The sequence below is a fragment of the Pagrus pagrus genome (genome assembly GCF_965226575.1).
Source record: "Pagrus pagrus genome assembly, chromosome: 20".
Taxonomy (NCBI): domain Eukaryota; kingdom Metazoa; phylum Chordata; class Actinopteri; order Spariformes; family Sparidae; genus Pagrus; species Pagrus pagrus.
The window spans coordinates 9,470,295-9,497,642 of NC_140207.1; the positions used below are offsets into that span (position 1 = coordinate 9,470,295).

At 41.7% G+C, this 27,348-nt stretch overlaps 1 protein-coding gene across 1 annotated transcript; it reads left to right on the forward strand.

Annotated features, from left to right (window-relative positions):
- Window positions 1-60: 60 nt before the first annotated feature.
- ube3c (ubiquitin protein ligase E3C) lies at window positions 61-27,348 on the forward strand. The gene is made up of 24 exons (XM_084340779.1): window positions 61-193; window positions 807-917; window positions 1,062-1,115; window positions 1,385-1,459; window positions 2,435-2,581; window positions 2,698-2,813; window positions 2,948-3,105; window positions 3,698-3,851; window positions 5,005-5,225; window positions 5,337-5,491; window positions 5,914-6,101; window positions 8,907-8,993; window positions 9,086-9,243; window positions 10,485-10,711; window positions 13,758-13,862; window positions 14,397-14,484; window positions 16,098-16,195; window positions 16,808-16,940; window positions 18,500-18,747; window positions 21,460-21,672; window positions 23,365-23,553; window positions 23,637-23,703; window positions 24,047-24,177; window positions 26,248-27,348. Exons 2-24 carry the CDS (start codon window positions 852-854, stop codon window positions 26,416-26,418), a joined length of 3,249 nt encoding a protein of 1,082 aa, XP_084196905.1. The 5' UTR covers window positions 61-193; window positions 807-851; the 3' UTR covers window positions 26,419-27,348.

The window sequence follows — 27,348 nt, forward strand, 5'->3', positions numbered from 1 at the left end:
GAATATTATTGACAGGAATTCTGTCCAATCAGCTCCCTGATAGCGTAGGAACCGGATGCAGTTAAGTTAGCTTTTCCCTGTGTTGTGTTGATTTCTAGAGAGAGAAGGAAAAGAAGACTTGACGTTTGGATTAACCTTAACTGCCTACACAGTGTTATTGTGTGTGTTTCATTCCTTAAATCAAAAGTCAAAGGTAAACGGTTCTATTTCTCAGACGAGTATCCTGCAATATGAGCGATGTCAAAAAGGACATGCGGATAGGAAGACACCCCCCGTAAAGTTAGCCTGCCTGAGTGCTTAGCTCCTCTGCTAGCTAGCTGCAGTGCTAACGTCAACAATATCAAGTTACTCACAAACGTACGAATCAGTACTGCGACATGTCAACAATAAATATTTTGTGATTTGGTGTCTTCGTTGCTGCTTGGAGTCACATAACGTAAACGGCAGTGAATAGTGTCTGACAGCTGCTGAGTCATTAGCTAGCTAAGTAACCGGCTAGCTAACTATTGTTGCAAACCAAACTGAAGCTGTCAGCCGGACAATTAGCTTAAGTTAACCTTCGGTCTTGTCCATATTGACGTTAATGCCTGTTTTATTTGGTCATATATATTACAATCAGCAAACGCAAGAGCCTGCTGTTTTGGCTGAAGAATCGATTAGCCTGAGTTAATTGTTTGTAAGTTGTTGCCAAGTCACGAGTCGTCAGGTCGTTTTAGTTTCATTTCATCACTTGTTTTAGTTTTGGCTCTACCATTACGTGTTAGATAAAGACCCTGACTTCGTTTTCCTTTCACTTTCTGTTTCAGGAATCAGTGGCAACTTCTGAACCAGTCAATGGGAAAAATCTAACAATGTTTAGCTTTGAGGGAGATTTCAAGACAAGACCCAAGGTATCACTTGGAGGAGCGAGTAAAAAGGTAAGTGTCATTTGGGAAGGTAGAGATGAATGAATCTTATCAAACAAATAGTCAGTTTTCTTACCCGTCTGTGAATAGCAAAACTCAGAAAGCATATTAGTTTTTAAGCAAGTAATCTAGAGGTGATCTTTTGTTGTTTTCCAGGAGGAGAAGGCATCTCTGCTGCACCGCACTCAAGAAGAAAGAAGAAAAAGAGAGGTAACTGTGTTTGTGCATTGCTTTGTTTACAAGTGCTATATAGGAGGCAACTGGACTTGTTTCAGTTTCTTGAAGATGTTTCACCATTCATCCTGGTACCATCTTGGTACAATAAAGTTACGATATAGCATTTAGACTACCATGACCTGAATGACTGAATCTTCACCTACCAAACATTACGTTTTCAGGATAGAAAAACCCTCCTTTGTTTCAGTGGTCATTGATGCTTTGGTTTCATCACTTCTAAACTGTGCTCTTTTATTACTCAGGATGAAAGGAAACGACTGAAGAATGCCATTATCATTCAGTCCTACATACGTGGCTACCAGGACTTGAAACGACAGGTAAGGCCGCAAGCACCATAAATCCCTGTTTTTATTATTTTATACGCTACATTCAGACTCAGATGTTCGGTTCTCCATCAGAAATGTGAGCTGTGTCATTAGACTCTTATTTTTGAGTCAAAAAACCTAAAAGAAAAGTAGGATCAAGGTGAGCCTACTTTAAGGTACCATGTTGAGATTTCAATGATGGTGTGTGTCAGCACTTACACATAAAACCCTGTAACATGCAGGTGGCTCATGAATGGCGTTGCCTGTTTTATGGCTTGTGGATATGGTTTGGTGAGTCTGCAGTTACAGTCAGTGGGTTAGTGCATCAACCTTCAGAAATCTCAATCGGGTCTGTGTTTGAATGTGGCTGTGGTTTTTGGCACAGGTCTCACAAGTATCAAGTGAGAATATCTGTTGATGAACAACTACTTCCTGTGTGGTTGATTTTCTTTGTCTTAGTTTTGCTATGTGTCTTACAGTTTGATTTACAGTAAGGATTTGCACAGTAAGGGGGGTGGTTCTAGTTAATTCATCAGTTTCCTTAAAAAGTTGTGTGTATAATCTTTTTTTAATTGGTGACATTTATTTTTGTCTGTTGTGCTTTCTTGTTATTAGTCATTTAGTGATGACTAATGAACATGGAGATGACTGCTTGAGATATATTTCAAGAAATGAAAGGATTTGTGTTAATTGTGAAAGTGACAGTTTGGTAAAAGAAAAAAGATGAATTAATCTTTTTCACTTTGTCAGCAAAGGGTTTATAAGAGCACTGATAGCACTGATTAGACACACATACAGTGCATATGACAGGACCCTAAACATAGGCTGTTTGTTGAGAAAGCAGATAAGTGACAATATGTCATTATGACTGATTATTGTCTCAGCTTGTCATTTCACACATTTGTCATTTTCATAATCACAGATAGAGCCTTCAAAGTCTGCACGAACAAAGTATTTTCAATTTGTGACCTTGAACCTTTTCTTCAGTATGCCACCCAGAGGGCCAGTTTTGACGAGTCCGTCAGCCAGACGCTGGCAGGGGGAGCTCAGCATGTCTTGGATGGTCCTCGTCTCTGCCTCTTATCAAGACAACTCATATTTTTCTACAGACAGGGTGTGGATGCACAGAGATTGGTGAGATGTTTAAATATCTTTAATGTTCTTCAGTTACAATTATGCTGATTGTACTGTTACAGCCAGAGGTCTCATATACATTGTATAAATTGCGTCTGTTTTGTCTTTTCTTAAAGATATGGTTGTGCCAGAACCTGGTGAAACTCAACAGTCAGTTTGTGAAGCTGTTGGTGGGCCCACAGAGACAAACATGTATGTTTCAGATCAAGAGGATCTTAGGCTTCTGCTGCAGGTACAGTACTTAAAAAATGAACTAAATAGATTCCTATTTTTAGCTACTGGATGCTTAAACACGTGGTAGGGCGATAGTTAGGGAAGATGCAGTGGTTGTCACCATCTCTCTTGTTCCTCTTTTGGTCTCCACAGGCTCCTACAGAACTGCACGGATGATGGTTTAAATGTGGCTGTTCCCATGCGGATGCTAGAAATCTTTTCATCAGAGAAAACCTATCTTCCTGTTATTCCAGATGCTAACTATGTAGCTTCATTACTCGAGCAGATTTTGCACTATATGGTACAGAAAGGTAAGCTCACAGGGCTCTTATTCCAGCATGTACTGTAGCACAGACGCAAATAAACCTTTAAAGGCCTAATCGCCAAACATTAAGGCTTATATAGAGATTGTTAATGTATGTCAATACCAATTGGTCTCAAGTGTGTTTGACTACTTTTATCTGAACAAGGGCAGTTCCTGCTCTGACTGGCACCTGAGTGTATACAGTACTGTGCACAGGTCAAGTGCATCTCATAGTATTTACATTTTCCAAGTGGTATGAGTCACTTCGGCAGCACTGTTTAAAATAATTTTTCCCGTCAACACAAAGCAGCTTGTTTAATTTTCGGCACTGTGTCAACTGCAGTCAGATGTCTTGAAGCCCAATTAAGCAGGCAGGCTGGCAAGCCTTACTTTTATAGCTAAAAATATTACACAGAGGAGAGCTCTCATCTTCAGCTGATGTTGCAGGTTATCCTTGCTTCCCCTTTTACATTCTTATTGTTAAAGTTTATTATTGTTATGTAATGTTTGCAAATATATTTTTATATGTTTTTTTTCTAATGAATTGGTGTCTTAATGTCCTTTTTCAATCTCAATTTCTCTCTATGTCTCCTCTTCAGGATACTACAGGTCGCTGTATATTCTTGTGAATCACAGGCTCCCTTCCAGTCTGGAGTACAGTGATGCTCCTTCTGTCCCTCTAGCAAGCACACTGTTGGAGCACATTCTCAAACCTCTGCACTTTACTTACTCCTCCTGCACAACGGGCGCAAGGTACAGCACGAGACTGAAGCCACAATTAGATCAGGGCCTTCACACAGATGGTGGCAGGACTTTGCTGCATTGCAGGGTGGAAAATTCTGCTCCAAAGTTTAATTATGATTTATCATATTATCATAAGCATCCAGGCTTTGAAGAAATTGCACGTACTGTAACCTGCAATATCCTCACATCTTTCAGTATGTTGTCAGTGTGTATGATATTTACGATATTTATGTGATATTTAAATTTTTTTTATGGAGTTGGGTCTCAAAATGGTTACTGGCTAAAGGAGCTGAAGGAAATAAGCATTTACAGTATATCAGACACAACAAACTCCAGTGACAGGTGTCTGATAGTAAAATTGCACCGTATAAATAATGTCATCATTGATCGTGGATTGCAAATTGTATTCTGCGATCATCAGCATAGACTGACTTCACAGACTTTAGGTTAGATCCTTATACAGTGCTGACGTTGTCTGGAGAAGGCTGAAAAACCCTATCCACACTTAATAGAGTATCACAATAAAAATCTGCACGTAATAAGATCCGAAGGATTTACTGATAAAGTGGTTGATGTCTGCAGACCTCCCAAAATGCCGTTTTCTGAGTACAGAGAGAAGACGACTGCATTACAGCTGGAAGGGAAAGTCTTTGTCCCGAGGGAATTCTCTAAAAATCATCCATTAAACTGATCAGACAAACTGCAGCAGTTTTTTGTCCCCTCTAGTCAGTAGTGAAGCAGTAATTGCTTCTGAGACCAATTTACAACAAGCCATAAAAGGCCCCCAGACTCGCTCGCTCGCCAGAGTGCAGAATATCAGGCTGTTTGCCCTCAGTTTCAGACATTCTTAATAACAAACGACAGGGCACTTCTTTTCTTCTTTGAAGAAAAGCGAGGCGGGAGTGAGAGAAACTTGTGTACACGCGGACTGTAACAGCTAATTATCTGACTTGGCCCACCAGATGTGAGTGACTGGGTCACACAAAGCAGCTCTGTTTGGAGATTCAATATTGGAGCAACAGAATGAGCAGAGTGGTGTTGGAACAAGACGCCCTTTTAGCTGAATTCTGTAGCTGAATCACAGTCATTTTATTTACGTAACGTTACCCTTCTCATGCAGTGCATTAACTCGTCTTATGTTTGTTTCTCTGTCGTCTCACAGGCAGTTTGTATTTGCCGCCTTTACCGAGGAGTTTATCTCTGCACCCTTCACCGAGCAGATCTTTCACTTCTTTATCCCGGCGTTGTCCGACGTCCGTCTCTCATTCCCGTTCGAGGCCTTCCTGAGCTCCCTGCAGGGCACCATCGGCTCCTCTTCGTCACCGCAGAGCAAGGCGCCGTGGGTCTTTTACTTTGTCCTCTCTGCGGGGGAGAACTGCTTAGGTGGGTGGAACAGTTTAGAGCGCACACTGAGGCATAAACTCTTTATGACTAATTTAAAGAGATGAAGTTATGATGGTGTGCTCGGTGATGGTGATGGGTGTGTGTTGGCAGGCTCGCTATCAGAGGAGGGTCTCCTGCTGTACCTCCGGGCTCTGCAGACGCTGCTGCCGCTGCTGCCAGTGTCGGAGAGCAGCACCAGGCCTGAAGTCAGCAGTGACTCGGAGGACGACGACGATAACACTGGCATCCATCACCCTCCCATGCAGGTAGGATACATACACAGACACATATATGTACTCATAAAATGGTAATGGGATTACACCACTGTTAGTAATTTTTTGTCAGAGTTCTGTCCTCAAAACAAAAACAAGCTTCATAAACATTGGTCAGTTGTACGGGATGTCATGTTCATGCTAGTTTTGATATACAGATATTACAGTTGTGTCACACATATTTGAGTACTGTTACCAGTGTGTGTATACAAAGTATAGTCTGTGTGTCTTTCTGTAAATAAAACTATTTATTGCAGTATTCAACAGTGCAATTCAGACAGATCAATAGCAGCCTAAAAGTGATATCAGTGTTGGCTAAATACAGAGCAATTAACCTCAGTTCTACTCAAATAACAAAAAGATAGATATCCTATTTCCGAGTCTTCCAACCAGTGTGTGTTTCCTTCTCATATCAGGATGACAGCAGAATCTCAGTGCAGCTGATCACAGAGGAGTGTGTCCACAAGCTGGACACGAAGCATCAGACTAACGCCCTACTGAACCTGGTCTGGAGGGATTCGGCCAGCGAGGAGGTCTTCACCATGATGGCATCCATCTGTCACACACTCATGGTCCAGCATCGCCTCATGGTGCCAAAAGTCAGGTACAAATACAGAGAATTTTTTGGTTTCGGGATAACCTGTAAGACTTAGACTTTTTATTTGTATAACTGTCTTGCTATATATATATCGATCAGAACTAGCAGAGATTGTGGGTATCCTTCTTTCATTTTAATAAAAATACTTTTGGTACTTTGAATATATTTACTTCACAGTGAAGCAGGTGTTTATGGATCAAAACAAAACATAAAAACACATTTTTATTTGATATCATAACATTTTACACGCCTTGTCAACATCAGCCCTTGCATTCAGAGAGCCTGTTTACACACCTACCTGATTGAGAGGAAAACTGTGTCTTTATGTGTTTCCGCGCTGTAAGCAGTAATGTAAATAACGGTGAAGCGAGGCAGGCAGTTATCAGTGGTCTGCACCCACTGGCATTTACAACCGGCAAAGGAAGCAGGGATGTCAGGGAAGCTGTCAGTTCTGGACGAGGGCAATTACCTCTTCTCAGGTTGATTACATTAGGGCCAGGATGTCGGAGGTGGTGGTGGTGGAGGGGGTGGATGGTGCATTGACTGACGGGAGGTGATCCAGACTGAGCTTCATGGATGGTCAACCTGCTCTAGTTAATTATTAGTGGAGCCACTTGCTGCCAGTTGATTTAAATGTGTGGGTGGAGATGAGATGGTGATGTATCAGGAGTCCTATCACGTTTGCAACTGTATCTTACTGTGCATCTGTTACCAAAAATTAGCTCCCTCATCGACACATGCATCTCGGTTCTGATGGTCAATTAGCAATTTTGCAGGATTGCTTACAAGTGATTGACCAGAGTTTAGAATAATTTCGCTGCCTATCTCCCGTTCCCCTTAATTTTTACAGCTTCCTCCTACTCTTCGCTTTTACCATAAATCCTGCCCTTCGTCTTCCATCATTATTGGATATCTGTACAAAATAATTAGCTCACTGAGAAAGATTAATCACTGCAGGAGTGGACGGGATAGCTTTACAAGAGGCTAAGGGGAGCAAATTGCATCCCGGCCTTGATTTACTGCTCTTACAGCAAAAAGAAGAGAGAGAGGCTGGCCGGTGGTCCAGCCGGCCCGGCACGCTGCCTTTTTAATAAATATGTAAAATGTCTCATGAAAGGACTTTTTTTTCCGAGAGGAGTTGAGACCAGAATTAGTTTTTGATAGGTTTTCTAATTGTGTGCAGCCCAGGTTTGTTCTAGAGTGTTTGGTGTAATTTCACTTTAATTGTTTACCGTCGGATATTTGGTGTAATTTCACTTTGATAGTTTGGTTTAACCCAACGTAACACTCCGTCGCTAACGGGGCTCGCTCTGATGAACTTTGGTCCTTCATTTACTTTTGAATGGTAGCTGTGATTTTCGTGTTGTCATGAGATAACAATCACGTTTAAACAAATTTGTATTTAGGTTGAAATTTGCTCGTTTGATCTTTATGGTATCAAATCTGACCCGGTCCTGCTGTTTCTATTTTTTTGCTGAACAGAGATTCTTCCATCACCACAAAATGAAATGATCCCGGCGTTATTCATCAAGCTGCTTTACACACACACACACACACACACACACACCCCTTTTGATGTCTTGACTTTGTTTATTAGCGGTTCATTCCATGATTGAAATGGGGGTTTGGGTTCTCTCGGGCCGTAAATCAGCGTGTCAGCTGGCATTTAGTGCTTTGTTTCCCATTTCAATCAAACACTTGCATCACTTGTTATGAGCCCACAGCACCACTCCCTGCTTCTCTCCTGAGCCTTGTACCACTGACAGATGGTGTGCGCTCGGCACAAACCATTTTTCAAGCCGTACCGAGGATCGTGTGACACCCCGCTCCTAATGCTCATTTCCATTTTGGGAGTTTTGAATGGGTTTTGGAAGATTGAATGGCGGAATGGGAATTTGAGCATTGACATTGAGATGAGAATATTCAGCCGATGTTGGATTCTCTTTTTCTTGCTCTACTTTCTTGACCTTTGCTCCTCTCCTCGGCTGAGAATACATGATGCTGCCCTATTAAATGCAAGCATCCTTATAGGTGTCAGCACTGTCACTCTTAAACAAGGGCCTATTATATGCAGGGGCCCTTTATTTTACCTTTTAGCTTACTTAGAACATTATTGTCACCTGTACTTACCCTCTGTGTGAAAAGCCATGCAATTTAGGAGCACACACAAACACTCGAACAAAGAGCAGCTTCACACCTCGGTGCCACAGCCCGTTGAGTGCAGGGCGACTATAGCAAGGTATGTGGGCCCTCTGCGGTGTTATCATGTAATTCGGCGTGAGTGTGGAAGCATGCTGGCGCTGCGGGGTCACAGCGAGGACCAGGCTTCCCCTCCTCCTCTGTCCTCCATTGTCTTGCTCCCCCTGGCCATTAAGTTAAATGGGGCTCCAGCAGGAAGCCAGAGGGGCTGTTTATGACCCGAGCTGGGCACCCTCGCCAGCAACTAGTTTACTAATGGAAGGTGCCTCGCCTAAATAAAGCTTAATGGCTCATTTAATCTCTTTTCGGCCCTCACAGGGTATAAAAGGGGAGAGAAAGGCCAAGAAAATTCTATGAGGGAAAATGTTGGTTAACAGTGTCATTTATTTATTCCCCCCCTTTTACTTGTGTCCTCTGGTTAACAGGGCAAAGTTAACAATCTCGACACAGCAGACAGATTGTCGGAAAGTCATTTTACAGTTCTTCGCACTGATTGTGTCATCCGATTGAAATAGCTCTCAAACACATGTCTTCTTGTTGATGAGAGCCGTTCTCTGTATCAAAATAAGTGTTTAAACTGAACGTGTCTCTCTGCTTCTCTGTTCTCTGCAGACTTCTGTACAGTTTAGCTTTCAATGCACGTTTCCTGAGGCATCTGTGGCACCTGATAACTTCCATGACGACAAAAATGATCACTGGGTGAGCTGATTGATGCCTGATTACTTGGAAACGTATCTTTGTGCGTGTACAGTCTTGTATTCCTATTTCGGCCTGTCTGTCTGTCCCCTCAGCTCGATGGTGCCGCTCCTACAGCTGATCTCTCGAGGGTCTCCGATGTCGTTTGAGGACTCCAACCGCATCATTCCCCTCTTCTATCTCTTCAGCTCTCTCTTCAGCCACTCGCTTATCTCTGTGCATGACAGCGAGTTTTTCGGTCACGAAATGGAAGGTAATAGGCTACCCATCCTTTTTTATTGGATTTATACTCGACTTAAACTCATCTTTATTTATATAGCACCTTTGAAAGCATTGTTACAAAGTAAAAATAACATAAGAAGGCAGAGTAACAGAGTACTTTTATATAAACGAGTAGAAAGAGATGGGTAAAAGGCAAACAAGGCACATTTGTATAAAAACACATTAGTAATATAAACAAAGAAATGGATTTAAACTATAAAAATACGTTTTAAGATGAGAATTAAAAGAGGACACTGAAGTTGCGAGCCCAGTCACCACATGTGAGAAGCCGGGATTTTGAATCAACAGGAGGAACGCCGCTGAGGATCTGAGGTTGTGTACAAGATGTAGGGACCATCTAGGCCTGAGCTTAAAAACAGTAACATTTTAAAATCAATTCCTAAAAATGATATGCAAACTATGAAGAGAGTTGAGGATGGGGGTAATGTGAACTCGTTTTTAGAAATCAACTAAAAGTCTAGCAGCTGCATAATGGAAAGTGCATAGTAGTAATAATTTTTTCAAGGCCAGGAGATAAAAATGGCTCAATTATTTAAATGGTCCTCAGCTGAAGAAAGAGCAACTTCTATCATTTGTTTATCAAAAAAAGCGCAGTTCAAGTCTTTGTTTTTCAAGTCTTTCTTGTTTGAGGGTCTGTACAAACTTAAAGCTTAATTTTAACTGTTAGGTTAGGAATATGAATGAATTTGAATAGGATTTTTTAAAAAATGCTTCATTTTCAATATAATCTGGTGTTTTATTTACACCATCACTCATGTAAAACAAAAATCTTTTCATCATATTTGTTTGTTGTCTCCAGGTGTCGAAATTAGCTAGAATTAAATCATCATGAATTAAATATACAATCAAAGTTAATGTGAACAGGTACTTAATTACCTAAGTGGTAATATACATTGATTGCTGCTGGTATAAAGGAATTCTGTACATTTTATTTTTCACATCTGTGTTTATAGTAACAATTTAGATGCAATGATAAAAGCTTTGAGAATGACTTTGGTCTAGGTACCTTGAAAGTGCTTGAAAAGTGCATACATTTTACTTTGGAAAAACTGTACCGATCCTGATGGACCCCTCACCTTAACTACTTTTTGACTTTGGTGGAAAAATAATCTATCGTCTGTTGTTTTCAGCAGCTGCTCTTCGTCCTGCCGCCATATAAATGTAAAAATCAATATCTGTAAAAGAAAGAGAATCCACTCTGCCTCTCACCAGGTCAGACGCAGTCCTCCATGATGCCCTTCACCCTGGCAGAGCTGGTGACTCTGTCTCGCTGTCTGAGGGACGCGTGCCTGGGAATCATCAAGCTGGCCTACCCCGAGACCAAAACGGAGCACCGCGAGGAGTATATGGCTGCCTTCCGCAGTGTGGGTGTGAAGACGAACACTGAGGTGCAGCAGCGCATCCAGGCCGAGCAGAAACGCTGGGTACAGCTCTTCAAGGTAAGCCAAAAACAACTACCTGCACATAACAGCTGAAAGTACAACTTTCTCATTCATATTTGTCAAATAACTGATTGTATTCTCGTCTGACAGGCAGCTGAATTTGATTTGAAACTTGATGCAGTCTCTGTTTGTTGTTCCCTTTGCCGTGTCTCTCACTTTCCCACTGTCCTAAAACTCAGCGTGGGAAATGAAGTGGGAGGGGTCGGGAGGCTGCACTGCCACTGTGTGCACGCACATACTCACAAGCTTTGTTAACTCAAACACACACACAGACCAGCGTAGTAGATGACTTGATAACTGAAGTTTAGTGTGGTGAGACGGCAGCAGAGAGACTTTTTTTAACAATTAAAACACAAATATTTAAACAACACAAGTACCGTATAGGTCACACAATGTTAGTTTATTTAATATGCCATTAATTAATTAATTAATTTATTTGGCATATTTCCCACCGGACGTTTTGGCCGTTGATATTTTCATCTGCCTGACAATTACATGCGATACCGGCAAAAAGCTAGAATATCCCGGGTAACATAAACCCTGACTCACACACTTAAACTCAAACACACACACACAGAGGCCTGCAAAAAACTGAAGTTGGAAGTCTTTCGTAGAGAGACGGCGATAGTGGCTATTTTAACATGGATAAAAACAGTATAATTCAGACAACAAATGTTTTATTTACATTTAAAATAGTTTTTCACCCCAGAAGGAGAAAAACGTAACAATTCAAAACTTCCTTTAAGTCAGCGTCCCCACAGTGTTGCATGACCGGGGTGAATACTGCCTCAAACATTTCTACCCAGAAATACTCTTTGATTATACATTTGTTTTCCAGTCCAGAGAAGCGTCAGTGACCCAAGATCAGTCCACTGTATGTTGAGCTGATATTCTGTGATCCAATTCCAAAAATTAAATCCCTTGAATAACTTTCTGTATCTATTTTATAAACTTAAAGAAGAGCTTGGCTAAAGCAACAGCCTTCTTGCATTATTGTGCATTATTGTGCACTAAGACTTTTTGACTGGGGATTTCTTCTATTCTTATCTAACTTTTGCTCAGATGTATCTTTTTCTCTTTCTGACCTCTCAGTTGTCAGTCTGGTTGAAACACTACAAAAAATAATATTTGCAAAGAGGAGTTTATTCAACCTAAAACCATTTTTAATGTTTTCACCACATCTTCTGGACGATTTTTGTGTCCATTCTAAATATTTTTCATGACAGTAATTTAAGATTTGTTTCTGTTTTTCCTGTTGAAACCTCGGCGCAGAAACCATGATATGTGACACATTCACATAAGGGTTGCTTCTTATGTAGCCTCTTCGTGCATCGAAGCATAGTGGCCTAATGCTCGTCTGTGTTTGTGGAAATCAAGCGTGTATGCATGAGCAGGCAAAGACAAGGTGGAGCGCTGCCCTGGAGGTCATCCATTGGTTATTTACCAAGAGGAAATGAGGCAGAAAACAGCATTAACTTCATTCTCCTCGGCTCTTTTTCTCATTCCGCGTCTCTCCTTTCATTCAGCCTCTTCCTTTCCCTCAGCTCTCCATCAAGGAAACGGTAATTAAGCGACGTTGTTCTTGGCTGTTAGTCTTTGACAGAAGAAACACTGGAGTTCTGTGAAAGGTGGCAAATACGCGAAGAGCACATCGGGAATTTTCATAAAAGATCTGCTCAAAGGCCTCTTGTCAGCTAAAACGACCCATTAAAGAAGTGGGGAGCAGGGGAAATGCATTTTCCAAATTGAACGGTGGGATTTACAGTCGGTTTAACGCCGCTGACCCCTAACACGCTAATGTTTGGTTCGTGTCATCAGCCGTCCCTCCCCATCTTTTATCACCTCCATTGTCGAGCTATCTATTTAATTGAAAGAAGTTAATTGAATGAAAATGATCAACTAAGCTTGTATTAATATTGCTAATGGAACTTTCTTCTTGGCCATGTTTGGAGAACGATGTCACGCCGGAGTTTGGGAAAGGCCCATTAAGGCTTGCACTTAACCCGATGGGCTAATTAAGGAATGCTTATTCATTCCCAGAGTCAGGGGGTAGGCCTGCTCCAAACCCATCGCCACGCGCCTTTTACAGCATTTTGCACTTGCCATTATTGCGGACTCTGGTTGCCTCTCGGTGATTGGCCGAGATTGATTGTCGCTCTATGAAAATGACGTGCTTTAGAAAAGAACATTTCGATTGAAATAATCTAGGCCGGGTATTATATGGAAATGGACTGGCTGTAACTGTTATTGGAAGACGTAACAGCTCCCTTAACGAATCTCCATGCAATGACATGCATGAGGTTATACAGCGGATGTCTGACTGCGACTCGCCATGGCAACAGCGGCCTGTTATGTCCAGTCGAAGGAGACTGAAACCCAAAAGTTACCCATAAAACGTGCTACTATAACGTCTTCAGTCCTGATTCTGGACCTTTGATGAAAATCGAGATATGAAAAATTGATATTGATCTTTAACTGAGCAGGTTGACATTGTTTATATTATTTATGAATACAAAAAACTCTTTCTTTTCTCGTATTTTTTATTTAATTTTGGTTATAAAGTGAAAAGAAGTTAAAAAAAAAGCACACCGACCACTTCAGAGTACTGATTGTAATTGTGGCTAATGTCGATGCTCTCTGTGCACGTTACAAAGTCACAACATTACATCAAAGTGAAATATCTTTGAGCCTTCTGCGGGCCGGGCGAGAGCCTCGCTGGTACTTGCCGTGTCTTTCTTTTTGCATTCTCCGTCCGATGGCTGATGTCAGCAGACCTCGCCGGTAATTAACAAGGCTGGACATTGAGCGACAGCACAGGTCGTTTTTCTTTTATACTCCCCATAAATGGCGCACTAATGGCTAAATTCTCAAATTGCTTTTTTTTCTTTCTAAGCGAAAGCACCTCATCTTATTGAACAGTGTATACACAGAAAACCTCTTTTTATCAGTGTTTATCAGTGTGTTTCTTTATCTTACAATGAAGTGGATTAGAGATGTTAATGTGCGGGTGTGTGCCTGTCTGTGTGTTTGATCTACTACCCAGGTCATCACTAACTTGGTGAAGATGGTGAAAGCTCGCGACATTAGACGACCCTTCTGTCCAGGAGGTCACTGGCTCTCTGAGGAGGTCAACATCCGAGCAGATAAGGTACTTGGCTTTCACCACAGCTGTTTAAATTTTGTATTTGTTAATTGCTAGATGTGATATTATGCCAGATTTAAGCTTAAAATGTAATGTAATGTAATGTATGAAATAAAATGTCTGTGTTTGCTTGTGAATAAAACACTTCTGTAGTCAGCTGTATTCACAAAGCTTTCTGCTATACATTGATTGCAGTGGATAAAGTAGGTGATTGTATATAGAATTCTGCCTTTTTCTATTTATTTTCCCTTACAACTAAGAGGAAACAAAGATGGATGAACCAGCAGGGACAGCTACACACCATTATGAATTTTATGGAAATACATTTTTAGGGGTTATTTTTAAGTTTTGGTAGGCACTGGCAGGAGCTTCATCTTTTTTTGAGATTCAAGAGATTTTATTTGTCATATTTAGAGTGTGCATAGTGAGTATAAGTGTAAGCTAAGCTATAAACAAATTATCAGTTAAAACTAAGCAAAATATACAAACAAAACTAAATTGTAAAAAGTCTTTTTCATGACCCACCTCTTTTCTCTCCAGGTCACCCAGTTGTACGTCCCGTCCGCGAGACATGTATGGCGAACAAGAAGGATGGGCCGCATTGGGCCGCTTCAGTCCACACTTGATGGTACGAAAAAACTGTATTCGCTTCATGAGAATGGCCCTTTGAAAAGACACATTTTTAACATATGTTTGCCTGAAAAACATTGAAAGCATTTTGACAGTTATCCTGCAATTACGTATGCCAAAGAATAGTCTATGAAATATTTGTGAGCCAGAACGACTGGACTCCCAGGCTGTCATCCGAAACGCCACACAGAGCTACTCTATTGGCAATGAATGAAAATGTAGAATGCTTTATAGTAATGCTTGCGTCAGCTTGATACATAGCCCAGGAAATCACCCTAATTGCTGCCCAAAGTCACCTTCTCTGCGTTTGCTCTTCATATTCGATGGAGCTGTGCATTGAGATTATTTCCCATAAGAAGAGGCTGGAGTCATCGTTCTGGTTTCTGTCTCTAGGGTGCAAATTGCTCTGTCCTCCGGTGTAGAACTAGAAAATGATTCTTCCTAAACAAGCCATCATTAATACTTTTGTAGCTGGGAAAATGCTTCATATTTTAAAGATGTCTTTCACAGCACTCCTCATGGCAAAAACTCATTAACCTTCCGCAATACATTACCACATTTTTCTCTTTGTTGGCTCAATTAGGCGCTCAGAGGAAAATACACTGACACAGGCTGAGCTTCATCTGGCTCACTTTAAGCCATCTCAGGTTTCTTTGGTGTGAAAACAAGCTGATAATATGTGTGTATGATCTACCTAATCCCACTCAGAGGCTGTATGGGATAAATTCAATTAGTGTGAAAGTACCTGATGAACTCAGCCACATCTGGTCGGTGTGTTTGTCTGGCCTTTTCTCATTTCCTTAAATGGACGGGCCCGCGGCTGATGAATGAGCAATGTATTGACCACTCGGAGGCCATATTTCTCCTCAAAGATGGAAACCTGATGGGAAAATGCAGATCAGATTGACTAATTGAGCAGAATAATTGAGCTGCGGTGGACGCAAAGCGAGGAGGGTGAAGAGCGGTTTAGCTATTGTGGCAATTTTTTTTGTGGGCTAAACAGTCTAAACCCCGAGTTTAATACAAAACAAACATCAGCTTAATGGACAAAGGCCGGCAGGTGGATGGGCAGCTCACAGTTGGGTTAATTAAAAGGGTGTAATTAAAAGGGTGTAGGGTGGAAATGTCTTTAATGGCTCGCCTGTAAATGGTGGACTAGGTCTTACTTAGAGAGCGCTGCAGTGAGGGAGGTAATGATACTGTTAGAGTAGTGTTACACACAGACGACACCTGATGTCAGGAAGTATGTCTCCAGATAAAGTTTCCCTGAACAAGGCTGTTAAACCCTGTCAGATCCTGTCCTCTCCACATGTACTTGACTCTGACCTTTGAAGCCCAGTGGAGGAGACAAAATAATCTTCCTGCGATGCTCAAAATGTAATTAACTAATATTATAAACGTAAATAAACGTACTTACTTAATCCTCAGGTAATAATTTAAGGTTAACATAAAATACCAGTTATATTTAGGGTTTCTATATCTAGAAAAAAATAATTGTTTATTCTTGCGAACACAAAATATTTAGGTAGTAAACACAAAGAGACCAGGATGACTGATGGTCTAAAATCAGGAAATACTCTAACATGTTGAATTTTGTCTGTGGCTCTGCAGTTGGTTTAGAGCCTCCACAGCTCTCTGTGTCTGAAGAGAGACATCTGGCCATCCTCACAGAGCTCCCTTTTGTGGTTCCCTTCGAGGAGCGAGTCAAGGTACTGCACTGTTGTCCGACACACAACCACAACAACAAAAAAAGTGTCAATACATCTCATTTATCCTGTTTGTTTCACCCAAGAAGCTAGCAAAGCAACACGGTATATGAAATAAGCACACCAGAAACTATAGTCTCAATATTAAGTATTTTACTTTGAAGTATTCTGAAGTATCATGGGTGCTATTTATAGATTAGGCAGGCCACTGGGGCAACAATTATCAGTTCAGGATTAACCACAGGATGTTGGCAAACATCCAACTTTTGTCTAGTCGGGTGTGTAAGTACATTTGTTATATTACCGTAGTACTTTAATACTACTGGTCAACGTTACAGATAGTAGAATATCCTTTTCTGTCTAAATTATATCTTAGACAGCTGGCTTAATTGTACTTGATATTACTTCTGTTGCTTATTATACCCTATCCCCTCTTTCTATCCATCTCTTATTGCACTGATCTACCCATAAAGGTGTAATCTGCCAGAAAACAACTGATCAAAGATAAAGTTTGAATAATACGTAGCAGAATCTTTACTCAGGGGGGAAAAATACATTTTACAACTGAGAGGATTTGTCACTGACCCTGCCACTGGGCTTACACCTGTCCTGTAGATCTTCCAGAGGTTAATCTATGCTGACAAACGGGACGTGCAGGGGGACGGGCCATTCCCCGATGGCATCAATGTCACCATCAGACGCAACTACATCTATGAGGACGCCTACGATAAGCTCTCTCCAGAAAACGGTACGGCTTGCATCATGCCAGTTTAAATAAAAGAGGGATTTTCACACATGCATTATAGGTTGTGTTAAATATGTGCGTTTATTTTCAAGATGACAAGTACAAGAGGGAGAGGAAGCACGCTGTAGTGAATGTTGACGCTGTACCTGAAACTCCTGTTGTGCTCTATAACATCTTAATTTTGAGGATCAAGGCTCAGGTTAGCTTTAAAGATGAAGGTTAGCGCTCTCCTTGTGCAGAATATTGAATTTCGGTAAAGCATAATTGTGGTTCCGATTATTATAATGGATCACATAAAAGCAGAATCAATTATTTTAAGTCACCTCTTTTGTGTTTGAATTTGAAAGGGCACTTCGGTGGGGGCAATCTGATTAAAAAGAGTAGTAGGCGACCTGGGCTGAAGACATGATCTATATCATTTATGTGTCTATAACTTATAGCTGCCCTGATTTATCACTGTACATTAATTATTCTGAAAGATGACCTTTTTATAGAATTTGATTTGAATATTCGGCAGGTCAAGAAATTGCTTTCTTGCAAAATGTGTTTGTTGAGGAAAACAACAGGAGACACTAGATGTTAATGGTATTGGAATTATATATTTACATTTTTCCTCCATTTTCTCAGTTTACAGGAGTATTTAGGTCATTAGTTGAAAGGTTTGCTTGTTTTTATGTTGCATTTTGCTGCAAATACTGCTCGTAAATCACATGGGGAGACCTTGGAATTGAACCCTCCCCGAAGACGTTAATACAATAGAGTAAAAAAGTCAAATGCATTATAATACAATCAATCAACTGGGTAACCTTGAGGCATTGCTAATAAAAAATAAAGGTAGACAAAACAGGAAAATACATATTTGCACATAATACCAAATGATGTAGATACTCTACATGCATGGAGACAAAGTAAAATGTTTACCTTAACCTTGACTGATTTAGAAAGGGCAACGTGAAGGTTAGAAGTCAGAGTATTGGACCATTTGTAACCAACTCCCCTTATTGAAGAGTTTGAAGCTTTTGTAAAACATACAGCAGCATGTTATTTGACGGGTCTCCCTGCTTCTCTTGCCTTACACTTGCTTGTGTCATCATGAATATGTCAAGCGCTTTAACTCATTGTTTTAATGTAAGTTTCAATTGTGTTTTCTTGCATTTAATTGTTGGTTTATGTGATACTGTTTATGAGCTGCCATCTGGGCCAATTCTCACTCTCAAGATAGATTCTCCAACTCAAGTGTGAGGACCAGTGTCCTGTTTAAATAGAATATAGTATAGAGTATTAAAAAGGCTGTAATTCTGTTAAAACACTTATTCACTACTTTCTATAGTAGTGGATAAGTAGCATAGTCTATTGTACTATCTGTAGTATATTTGTTATAATTAACTTTATCTATATAGTATTTTTCTTAACAAGGTTACAAAGTGCTTTCCAGGAAAAGTAAAGGAAGAAAAATGGCAGATAAAACAACTCATTCATGACAATTTGTCAGCTTTCTTTTGTTACTACATTAAAACACTTGTATATTCTCTTCTCTTCTCTTCTCTTCGTCCTTACCTTAGAACCGGACCTAAAGAAACGGATTCGAGTCCATCTGTTGAACGCTCACGGTCTGGACGAGGCCGGCATTGACGGTGGCGGCATCTTTCGCGAGTTCCTCAACGAGCTCCTCAAGTCGGGCTTCAATCCCAACCAGGGCTTCTTCAAGACGACCAACGAGGGCCTGCTGTATCCCAACCCCGCCGCCGAGATGCTGGTCGGAGACTCTTTCACGAGGCATTACTACTTTCTAGGCAGGATCCTTGGAAAGGTGACGTTAGATATTCTCTCGTCCTTTCTAGTAACCTTAAAATACCTAAAGCAATGAGGAATGTGTGACGATATTTAAGTTAAGTGAAAGATTTAGTCACAGACTGCTTTGATTTGATGGTCAATAAGTCAATTAAGATCAATTGCAGTCAGTGTCAAGGCTGCACTCCCTCCATATTTAGATTTAGATGTTGTTTTGGTGTTTTGTTCTGGACGCTGACAATGTTCAGAGAAATTGCCGTGGTTTCTTTCCAAAACAGATTTCAGGGTCGGGGTTAGAACACGAACCTGGCACTCGTGCAAGCTTCAGCTTTGTTAATTAGCCCTGTGCATAATCTGTTGACGGCATTGTTTTTCTGTCCCTTCCTTCCTCTGATGGCACTATTTATTAGAGCCTAATGTTGCTAAATCATCCTTAATGCATGTGCTAGTGATTGTTTATCAAGATGCCTTCCTCCTGGGGGGTGTGGGGGGGCTATCATCTCAACCCGGAGAAGAATTACCTCATGACAAGCGGTCGCCTCTCAATTAGGGCTTCCATTAGCCGATGATTCCTACCTCTTGTTTGTGTAGTGATTGCATTTGGCTGGCACTAAATCAGCGAGCCCACACAGACAGGACATAAATAAGCGTTCAAAGCATGTGGTAATAGCATTTTGATCTGTTTTACAGTCAGGAACATCCAGGTCTCTTCTCTCTTGCTCGGCCCGAGATGGTCCAGTCCACTTATCAGAGCATCGTAACTCCTCCTCCTGCTCTTCCTCTTCTTCTTCTTCTGTATTCCTTGGAAGTGATCAATCAGCAGCTACGAGCTCTCCGCCCCCCTTACTCCCTCGATATTGTGCTCTCAATAGCTAATGGTTCAGGCAATTAGGCGAGGGGAAATTAATTTGAATTTGACTTTCAATTAACCCTTCCTTAAGTTCCTCTTTCTCCATAAAAATGGACGTTTGAGTGGCCATTTGAGAGGTGTATTGATATTTGTTTAGTGCCGTTATTGCCTGGATAAAAGGCAACCGTTTATAAAGATTGGGATTGCATCACCGCTGCCTGCAACGTGCACAGTGCACAGTGCACAGTGCGGCTCAAAGGACACGGGAGATTAATATTGTTAATTAATGTCCGAGGCGTGCCATTGTTGTGGAGGTGATGTATTACAGGCAGGAGTGGCTTGTCTGGGGTACTCACTGAAATGGGATTGAACATCAGAATAGAGGCCGGTCATCATCGCTCTTCCTCACTTGTCCACCCAGCTGACAGGCTGAGAGATTTAGGCCACAAATGGTGAAAACGTTTGCTTTTGTGGTCCCATCCTTCCAGACTTCGGAGTAAAAAGTTCATCTTGATGAGATCGTTTACAGACGTGGTTTTGTCAAAATCTAATTTCTCATTATGTAGTACGACCTGCAGGAGGTTCTCTTTGTGCCTCGTTCGTCTCTCATTAGTACAAAACCTCCAACCTCATCAGCTTTAGAGCCTCTCCACTCCGTAAAGGGCGAGGAAAGTTTCACCCTCCTCCTCCTGCACCCACCAGACTCCTTTACACTCTCCTCTCGCTGATCTCCAGCGACTGATACTTCCCTTTAGAGGTGTGTGAGGTTGGCGCCCCTGATTGATAGAGATGCGTTTGAAAGGCATTATAATTTTATTGATTCTTAATGTTGTAAATTAAGGATTGTATTTGGCAGCTAACAGAATGCACCTGCAACGTTGCTGGCATTTATTCCACCTGATGGTGCCGCGATCTGCTTTAATTGCGTTGCCACTGCACTCACTTATATTAAAAGGCCTGGGCCATAATAATTAATTCTTTCCAGCCCAAGTCATTTTGGCACAATTTCTGGCAATAAACACTCATAAATAAAGGAAGTGGCATTGAAAAAATAAGGCCACAGGTTTTTTTCCATATACTTACTGCTGCCTCTTCCCGGCATAAGTGTTATTGATAGGTTTCAAGGGGCCACGCGGCGCATATGGTCTGAAACGAGCACCGGCCACGAGAGAAATACTAAGTGGATTATTTTGCATAAAAAATAGACAATGTTTGAAGTTGCGCAATTAACCTGTGTTTAGAAAATAGCCGTGATTTATGCGTGCCTGTGTGTTTAAGATGCATGCATTATGGAAATCCACTAGATTTATAATCCATTTAGCTGATGCGGTCAGGGTTTTTAGCGCTATCATTTATAAAGACCTGTATATTTTAATGCCTCCAACGGGCTCTTTTTCGGACTATTCCAGTACATTAGCTTTGGGTTTTATGAGTCACCTGCCCGGCTGTGGTTCTTAATGGCATTTAAGGTCAAGGTGAGAATTGGCATTTATAAAGTTTGAGGCGGGCGAAACAGAAGCCTGTGTGTTTTAGATAGATTGTGTTCTGTCAAATGTGACCAGATCTTATCACTTGATTCTTTGATATAAAAGAAGTAGGCAATGTTGTGTAATGTTTGTTGTATTTAGATTTTTGGATATGCACTCAGTAGTATTATGCGTGGTACTTGATGCAGGCTGCAGTCCATTTAGTTTATCTCGGTTATCTAATCATCATGTTTTATTCAGTGACACCCAAGCAATAAACAATCGCTGTGTTTAACGCTACGAGCATTTTCTCATTTGTACTGATTGACTGATGTTTGTGGGGGGATTTACAAGAAACAGCCTGTATCTTTGTCCTGCAGTTGTCCTCCAACTAAACAGCTACATTTTCCTCCAGGCGCTGTATGAGAACATGCTGGTGGAGCTGCCCTTCGCCAGCTTCTTCCTGTCCAAACTTCTGGGAACCAGCGCAGACGTGGACATCCACCATCTGGCGTCGCTGGACCCAGAGATGTACCGCAACCTCCTCTTTCTCAAGAGCTACGAGGGTGACGTGGAGGAGCTTGGTCTCAACTTCACGGTGGTCAACAATGATCTAGGAGAAGCTCAGGTGACTGGAGTCTGATAAATGATTCACTTTTTCTTTCCATCTCCCTCTCATTCAGCCGTCCTTCCTTCCTCCTGTTTGGTCCCTCTTTGTGGCGTTAATAATTCATTTCCCTCATGATGTACCACTTTTCAGCTCTGAGTGAGATAAAGCACGTCGCCGCTGTCGCCCTAAGCTCTGCCGCGGCGCAGGGAACACAGCGGCTCTGTTGACCGTTCCACCTGCCTTTCCTTCAGGAATTATCTCAGAACACGCCTGACAGAAGCAACTCGCTGCTCTTAAGCACGTCCCCCCCAAAGCTCAAGGCTGCGAAGACGAGTCGCCAACCAGCACTCTGAGTCACCTGGACCCAGACCTGCACTCTTACCCGGAGCCCCTGTTTGCTCAGGGCCTTAACGCGTCTTATTAGCTCTTCTCAAACAACACCTGAAATGGTCGAGTTACAATGTAGCCCTCCTGGTCACAAATAGGGCAATCGCAAACACGATAGGGAAAACAATTTGTGAAAGATTAGGCACACACCCGGGAGCAGTCTGCCCTGCATTTGCCCTCGTGAGATAGCCAAAGCAAGCAAGATAAGGACAGTAATTCTCTTACATTAGCACATAATCACAATCCACTGTGGGGGAGAGAAAAAAAAAGGCAGAAAATTATTACCTGTCAGTGAACCACATGCTGTAGGCAGCATTCAGGGGATGGACAAAAAAAGAGGAACACACTTACGTACTTATAATGCAATAGCTCCGTATCGCTGCACTGTATACCATTGTGAAGCTTATCAATTAGTTTTTGTTAAGACTGCGTCAGAGAGCTGCTGATTCATTTCTATTGTTAAACAAATATCCTGTTAAGTGTCTCTCAGTCAGTTTTTGTGACAGCCTGCGTGTGGCAACTCTAAGTCGTTGCTGATCAGAATTACACAAAGGTAGTTGTGGTAATAAGCATCCGCAAACTGGATTAAAACCCCCCCAAGTTTTAAGGGACTGAAAAAAGACAACGTAAACAAGATGTTTATTGTTCATAATGATAATCCTTATCCTATCATTACGAAGTTGATGCCTGCAACACGTTAAACTAATGCCAGTATCCCAATATTTCCCCAGCAAATAAGAGAAACGGGACATGAGAGTGAATTTGACTGTAAAGTTACTCTATCAGTTGTGGAAGTCATTACTTTCTGAAAACACATATACCAAATGCAGGAAAACCGCACTGGAAAAGGATGAACGTTACTTTTCGTCCCCCCGGAGCCGCTGTGATGTCGTCATATGCCGAGCTTTATGAACAGAGATGAGCACATCCTATCAAGTGCTAACTGCTCTATAGCTAATGAAAAGAGAACTTGAGGCCAAATTGCATTGGACCAGATGTTCATTGGATGTGCTATATTTAGAAATGCACTTTAACCACACACACACACACACATACACTCACATTGAGCCATACCTTTAATCAGAGTGCTGTTGGAAAATATCTTAATTACCTCGCTGTGATTGAATTAAATGCACCTGGCACTTACATTGTTTGTTGGTCATCTGGCACCCAAGGCTGCCTCGGCGGTATGCATGATTAAACATAACAGTATGGCTGCTTAACTGTAATATTACTCAGCTACTGTCAGGACCAAGACATGCAAAAAAAATCCTTAAATAAAACAGTAGAAATTGTAAAAATACAAATGTCTTTTTGAACAAGGTGGTCGAGCTGAAGCTTGGAGGAAAAGACATTCCCGTGACCACGGCCAACCGGATAGCCTACATCCACCTGGTGGCTGACTACAGACTGAACAAGCAGATCAGGCCTCACTGCCTGGCCTTCAGACAGGGTCTGGCCAACGTGGTCAACCTGGAGTGGCTGCGCATGTTTGATCAGCAGGAGATCCAGGTACGCTGAGCACGACAAGCAAAACTGTCCATCAAACTGCAACATATTTATAACTCACAGACACTTCAAATGTCTTTTAATAGGTGCTGATATCTGGGGCTCATGTGCCAATTTGTCTTGATGACCTGAAGAAGTTCACAAACTACTCAGGTAGGTGCCGATGTTACAGGTCCAACTTTCTGTGGAGACCCTTTATACAGGGTGCCTGTGGGTCCTTAAAATGTCTTGGATAATCTGAACTTCTATGTCTTAAATGTGATTAGACATAAATATGATGAAATATGATTTTGACAAGTCTTAAAATGGATTAGATTATGACATTAACAATACTTTAATACTCATTATGCCTAAACATGTAAAATCGGTGGAATCTCCATTTTATCTGATTGAGAATTTGTAGTTTAGGATTTTGATAACAGTATATATACATATTTAAATGGTGAGGGTAATGTATGTGTGATTGTAGGTTACATAATATCATTTTCTCTTTCAGGCGGGTACTCGGCCACTCACCCAGTCATTATCATCTTTTGGGAGGTGGTCGAAGGCTTCACAGACGATGAAAAGCGCAAGCTGCTGAAGTTTGTCACCAGCTGCTCCAGACCTCCACTGCTGGGCTTCAAGGTGAGAGTTAACCAGACTTTCCTCCTTTGCTCCATCAGACTGCGTACTACCTCTATCCTCCATTATTGGCAGGTTTTCCAAGCTCGACAGAAGGGCGTGTTACCTCTTAATGGACTTGTAATGAAAATACAGAGACTGATAACAGCCCTCAAAATGATCATTTTCAAATTAGACGGCGATAAGACCGGCGTGGTGAGGTCTTATCTCCACGTCCGCTGTTGTTTTATAGTTCATGACCTTCCTCTGTTGAAGAACTCTGTCTGCAGCCCTGTATGTGTGGGCTTGGTCGGAGATCCTGGCTGGACAAATATTGTCATTCAGAGCTCGTAGCAGGTTGAACTTTTGAACGTTTGCCTTCTGTGTGACATGGCACAACGCAGCAATTTCCTGTTAATGAACATACAAGGAAACTATATCCCCCTGTAATTCTAAACATTATTTCAGCAGCGCTTAATCATTATTAGTAACCTATTTCTGAAATGATTTCCTAATTGGAAGTCGTTTCATTTTCTCGCTGACTTGATTTGTGGGACACTTGGGTAGCTTGAGATAGGAGGAAAAAGCAGAAAGTGTTGCTCGGGGCCATTAAAGAGTTTTTATGTGTCTTACTTCGTCTAACCAGAAGCTGTAATCATCATATGATTGGTTTTAGTACTCTTTATGGCTGTCATTAGTTAAGAAAACCTAATTGCACTGCAGTAGAGTGAGGGAACAAAACTCTCCTTAAAATCCTTCTCAGTGCCTCCTCTCGGGGTTTGAGTCTTGCCTTCCCTCCTCATTTAATCAATTTGACTTTGGCCAGTGTGTGGATCCACCCCACCCTCCTCGTCTCTTCTCCAGGCCGGAGAAGGGCGGTAATTCGTGGGGGGAGCGGCCCCTGACCCGGCCCTCAGCCTGAGCCAGCTAAGCCTTAATTAGCTGTCGTGAAACGGCCCAGGATTCATTAGAGGAGAAATAGCTCTGTCAGGAGAAGCCATTTAAAAAAGATGATGGAAACTCTCTTTTTTTCCAAAATGATAGCCGTGGTAATGGCACTTTCTCAATAAGCAACGATAGTTTAATACGGTAATTGTCAGAAAAATGGGGTCATTACGGCTGAGCCCCCGAAGAGCCATTTAATCGGGCGAGTATGGCCGCTGAACCGTATACGCTAACTTTAAATAGCAGGATGAAATCAGGCCGGAGGAACGTATTCGACCGGCCGGGCTTGTGATGGACACGGTCAGTGTCACAGTCTGCAGATGAGGTGGCCTCATCGCAGGGAGGCTTGATTTAAAAAATGCCAGATAGACAACATGAAATGACCATTCCTCGCGTGTCTCATCCAAGGGTCAAACTGTGGGCCAGTTTCCCTCTCAGTACCTTTCAAGCATTAACCTGATTTCCCAAATTTATACTTCCGCGTTATTAGCTTAACGCTTAATGTCTCTCTTTTAACATTTATCCCCTTGTGGAATTTGACATTTATTGCTTAATCATGATTGCTTTGGACATTGCGATCATCAACACCATAAGTCTTTAAATGCCTCAAAATGTTTCAAATATCTCTGCAACTGCAGCTAACGTGTCAGGCGATCATTAAAGGAACAGTTCACCCAAAAATGAATATTCACTCATTATCTACTCACCCCCGTGCTGATGGAAAGTCAGGTGAAGTTACGAAGTCAACAAAACATTTCTAGAGCGTCACAGCAAAACAGCGTTGCAGCATTCTCCTACACATCTGAAGTAGATGGGGACTTGTTTTAAAACGTAAAAAAATAACCGAAAAAAACCAAGACATAAAATGGCTCCATATAGCTTGTCCAGCGGTGTCCAAGTCTCCAGTAGCAGTTGTTATTTCAAGATAATAACTCGAGATCTCGAGAAAACAATTGAAATTAACTCGTTATCACGGGAAAACGGAGGAAATAAAATGTATGATTGCATGGCCCTTTAGGGCTTCCGTACGATAATACCGTGGAAGTATACATTTAGGAAATCGACTTAGTGTTTGAAAGGTGCTGAGAGGGAAGCTGAATTTTCATTTCTGGGTGCACTGCTCCTTTAACACTTTATGTATGCACACAGGAGCTTTACCCGGTCTTCTGCATCCACAACGGTGGCACCGACCTGGAGCGCCTGCCCACTGCCAGCACCTGCATGAATCTGCTCAAGCTGCCGGAGTTCTGCGACCAGCACCTGATGAGGAACAAGCTGCTGTACGCCATCGAGTCATCCGCCGGGTTCGAGCTGAGCTGAGGAGGGCGAAGGCTTCTCTGTCCCTGCGTCCGTGGGAGAAAAAAAGACTTGGGGAACACAAACGATGCACTGACCTGTCTTGATTTACTGTGTTTGTGTGTGTGTATGAGTGTGTGCGTGCCAAGCCGTGGGTTTTTCCACAGACTGAGGAATAAAGGGTGCAAGGATGAAGCGGGGTAGGAAGCCTCTTTTTTTTAAAGCCTTGTTGCTTTTAAGTAATTTAATTGTTAAATCTTGTGTCAGAACTTCAGAAGAAAGCTGAGATACAGTTGAATTTCATGCAAGAGTTAAAAAAAACAAGAGGTGCTGCTGCTCTCTTGTGTAATCTAACATGAACACGCAGTTATTTTTCACCAAAGATAAAGTGGCATCATATAGAAAAAGGCAATATGACAGACAGACAGACAGACAGGGACGGACTGTAGGACTCAAAAGCCGCTTCGTGGTGTGCCAAGGGCTGCAGAGGAAGGGGAGCTTTTCTGTACAGCCATCGTGTATTTTCACATCAAGGTCATCGAAACTTTTTTGTGATTTCTCCAATGATTATCAATAGTAATAACCGTCATGTCTGACAACCATACCGTAAGTGTGCACACGCCATCCGAAGTGTGTAAACAGCTTATATTTGCTAGATTTGGGGGAGAGTATTATATGATAATGGATTTGTGAATATGTATATGTTTACTCTTGTATTATTCATTTACTCAGTATTTGTACAGGTTTGTTTTTCTTTCCTTTTGTGTGACGAGTGGAGGCCTCATGTATTCACACATGCTCGCTAAGGTGAACAATCTTCTTCCCTGGTCAGCGCCCTGAAGTTTTGCTCTCTGGGAGCGTGTCATAAGGCTTCAAATGATCAGTGTACCAACAGGGTGATTAAAACAAAAACAGGACAGTATGGAAATGAATAAACCCACTTTTCTTTTTGCA